Source organism: Arabidopsis lyrata (assembly GCF_000004255.2).
Source record: "Arabidopsis lyrata subsp. lyrata unplaced genomic scaffold ARALYscaffold_705, whole genome shotgun sequence".
Lineage (NCBI taxonomy): Eukaryota > Viridiplantae > Streptophyta > Magnoliopsida > Brassicales > Brassicaceae > Arabidopsis > Arabidopsis lyrata.
In genome coordinates this window covers 1-4101 of record NW_003302104.1, presented here as the reverse complement: position 1 = coordinate 4101, position 4101 = coordinate 1, and the positions used below count along the sequence as shown (strand labels likewise).

At 32.2% G+C, this 4101-nt stretch overlaps 1 protein-coding gene across 1 annotated transcript; it reads right to left on the bottom strand.

Annotated features, from left to right (window-relative positions):
* Positions 1 to 2969: 2969 nt before the first annotated feature.
* On the bottom strand, positions 2970 to 4096 carry LOC9298396 (auxin transporter-like protein 3; the record flags this gene model as incomplete). The annotated part of the gene is made up of 2 exons (XM_002862273.2): positions 2970 to 3527; positions 3743 to 4096. Coding segments are annotated over 2 exons (549 nt in total), but the record flags the coding sequence as incomplete, so codon positions are not given.
* Positions 4097 to 4101: the final 5 nt, after the last annotated feature.

The following is a 4101-nucleotide window of genomic DNA, read 5'->3' as shown; positions in this document are numbered from 1 at the left end:
GGATTGGGGAAAAATTGGATCGCATTCCATAACCTCTCTGGAAATATGATTTTGGCGAAATTGAGTTGCGATCTCCCGTTTCTATTCAAGGTTTCTTCTCCGATGAGGCTTCTCTGTGAAGAAGAGGAAGACATGACATAATTAGATTCAAAGATACATTAAATATTTGTTAATTTATACATGATATGTCAACATATCCGAGTGGTTAAGGAGGCAAGAACACAGATCTCTTGGGCTTTGCTTGCCGAGGTTCGAAGAACCACAGTGGCGTCTTGCTTGCCACGTCAACTGCACAGTGGCGTCTTAGTCATCATTTTTAACGGTTGACAAACACCGTCAATGTCAATGTTGATTTTTGCATAATGTATATTAGTTCAGGTTTAAAATTTGAACTTAACAATAGTTCGGGTTGAGAATGACAGGTGGTCGGAGTTTAGGTTGAAAAAAGCCGCCGACAAATAATATAGGTTGATTTTGGCCGTTTTCCCCATGCATGTACCCATCATTTGTTATTTTTATGTTTTTTAAAATAAATTTCTAGCTAGTGTTCTGGTTCGAACAACTCAAATGTTCATTACTCCAAAACAGGACTCGCGGTAAATTTACAGATTTTTTTTTTTTTTTTTTTTTTTGGCTTTTTACGAATAATTATTGTTGAAACATATGAATAATCAACAACAACAACAAATCAGAGCCGTCTGATACTTGCCATGTGAAATTTAGCCTTTTTCTCTGAAATTAAGGAGATGGAAGATTAAAAAGGTGAAGATATCGAAGATGATTTTTCTTTCTTTTTTTTCACCATGACCCCACGCACGTGTGAGTCTTATCCACACGCTTTTTTGTCATTCTCTTTCTCACTTTCTTTGCTTACTTGCAGAAAATTCACTTCACTAAAAGATTTTCATTCTCTCTTTCGTAATCGAACACTAAGGCTGAGCACAACGTGAGAACGTGTTCATCTTGATTTTTTGTGTCTTGTCGTTTTCTCGCAACTTTTCTAGATATTGATTGAAGACTCGTTTTTTTCTTTTCTTTTTTTTGATTTTATTGTAAAATCTATTTTAGTTGTCTATTGATGATTTAAAGTTTGATCTTGTCGGATTTTTAATATCATTTGAATAAATAATACATTTTCTTGCTTAGTATACAACTCTTAAATCTTAACACGTTTGGATTTTTATTTAATTGTATCCCAATCTTGATTTGGAATTCTTAAACTATACGTAATACGTGCTTAGTGTTTTTTTTTTTTTTGTTAACAACTACGTATTAGCTATATATGTCGATAGCAATTCACAAGCAAAAATGTCAACAGGACCTTATATATATATATGTGTATATATATGTAGGATATACAGTATCCGCCAATAAAACAGTGTTCACGTATTTGTTTTTTATAATATTGATAATCTAAAGTGAATAGTATTTACATCTTTATTTTTCATAACGCTTTTAATCAAAGGAATATTAGACCACATTTTTAATTATTTTTTCCCAAATTATCCTTAAATTCGTCATTTTCCTACTTAACTTCTTCTTTTGGAATATCTCACCGCAACACACAAAAAATTAGGTTATATTTATATTCAAGGATAGATAATGATAACGTTTTTGTATTATTTCATTTTGGCCATATTGTTTTTGTATTATTTTGTCTATATCTTTAGCAGGTAAAGAAAATTGCAGAATAGTGATGACCCAACTTCCCATGAGACTGATTGGAGCATGGAAGTTATAAAGCTAGTCAAAAAGCAGTTTATTAGATTGGCAAATCCATAAAAGCGCTTAAAATGTTTGTTAGAATATTAACTTTTGACAATCAGATTCCTGAATTTCTATTTATATATCTATCACAACTTATGTATATTGAATTATTTAGTGTCCCGTCCGAATCAATTTTTTGGTAATAAGTCTAGTTGTTCCGGCAATAAATGAAATGTTTGTATGAGTACTGATTTTCAATTTTTTTGGATTTGGACCCCAAAAAAGGTTTCTTTTCTCCGATAGTACCTAATAATATGAAGTTGTTAGTCAAAAGTAACCATCTAGCAAAATCAACCCAAATGTCAGTTTTCTGGTAACGATGATAGTAAGTTTGTTTGTTCCAACTTAATTATTGCGAGCTAAAGAGATATATCTATATATCGCTTTTGTTGTTGTTGTGTAACTTATTCCTTAATTACGTCATATGAAAAACTAGTTCAAATCATGAACCCTAACAAGAGCTAGCAGTGTATTAATTAGTGATGCATCTTAGATTTCGGATAATTGTTCATCAGTTATATTTTAAATATCAACTTATTCTAGTTTCACTTAAATGATCTTTTAGAGTTTTCTATGACTTTTGCATTTTAAATTAAAGCTTTTTCTAATAAATGTTTACTTAAGTTATGGTTTTATACTTTTTGTTCAATGTTGATATCGATGAAGTACTATTTCATCTTTACTTTGTTTTGTTTTTGATATATCTATCAAAATTTGTAAGAAGTTTTGGTTTTATTTTAAAATTATCAAACTAGACGAATAATCATATGCGATTGATCAGTTATTTGACTTTACCAAGCACCAACCATTGAATCAATTGGTGTAAAAAGTCTGCCTAAGTACGTACTAACAACACTGACACAGAGCCTGCCACATTGCCTTTTGCCTCTTTTTTATCTTTCTGTTTTTTAAAAGATACGCCTTTCCTTTGTGATGTGATGCTAATTTGCCCATGATGGATTCAGATCGTGATCACTCACGTTCAGAAAAAAAAAAAAAAAAAAGTTTAGATCTATACTTGATTGCTTCAAAGATAAGCCAATGTATTTTAAATAAAACTCTCATAAAATTACCCACATTAATGTCTTTTACTACAGAGTATAGATCACGAGGTTTTATGGTTTTAAATCATGCATTTCCATATATCATCATTTCATTGGATTGATCGCAGAATTTCTAGTCAATTTTCATCAACAACTCAGTGCTCATCAAAAGACGATGAAATTAATCTCAGTATAAAGAAAATAACGAGATCATTACACACAACACACACATGAAAATTACATGAGCTATAGATTAATAATAGGGTTGGCCTAAGATAGCCATCACACCTTAACTAAGGAACAAAAAAAAAAACCCAATTTACCAAAAACAACTCAACATAACAAATTAAAAAAAAAAAAAACGAAGTACAAGATTATTGTCGTCAAACAATTACAAAGAGATGTGATTTTTAATAAATACTAAAAAATGGATATAATAACTTATATGTATTAGATTTCGAAAACAAAACCCACTCAGATGAAACTCTCTTTCTAGAAGGTCTTGAATGGCGAATTTGTATATCATGGCTTGTGAGGAGGGCATTGGTAGCATTTAGTAAAGAGACCAAAAGTGTCGATCTGGCGAACAAAGTTGACCATACTTGCCCATCCTCCGAACCCGAACCCAACTACGAATACCCAAACCACCACAAATATGTTTATGCAATAAGTCCCCATCCATCCTCCCACCACTCGCGGTGGTCTCTCCACCGCGTTCTGTTCACATTAACAATAAGATATACCAAAATATTATTCTAACATTCTTGACATAATCTATAAAAATATCTAATAATTTTAATATAAGTATTTATAAACTAATCTACAATTTTCAATTATTTTTGTAAACTTATACTAAAATTGTAATAATTAAGCTTTATATGAAACAAAAATAATTTTAAAACGACATTTTGGAAGACGGAAAGAAATCCAACCTCTCTTGAAGGAGCAGGAGCAAAGGTAAGCATATGAGCCAATGCGGGGATGATGTATACAGTGAAGCTAACTAAGAGAGATCCGACGGCGGAATTGATTGGTCCGAAAAAGGGGAAGATAATGGCTAAGAACCATATGGGTACAACCACGGGTAATCTAGCCATGGCTCTTTTGAACATGCTCTTCGTCTCATGCACACCTATCAATTTTTCCCACACAAAATATAACGGTGTAGATGCGAATCCGAATGTTATAAACTGATGAATGAGCATGAGGATCACTGCGGTATCTCTAAAACCGGACTTAGGGAGAAGAGAGCGCGCATTGGAATGAGTTAGTAGCTGATCGCCAAACGCCC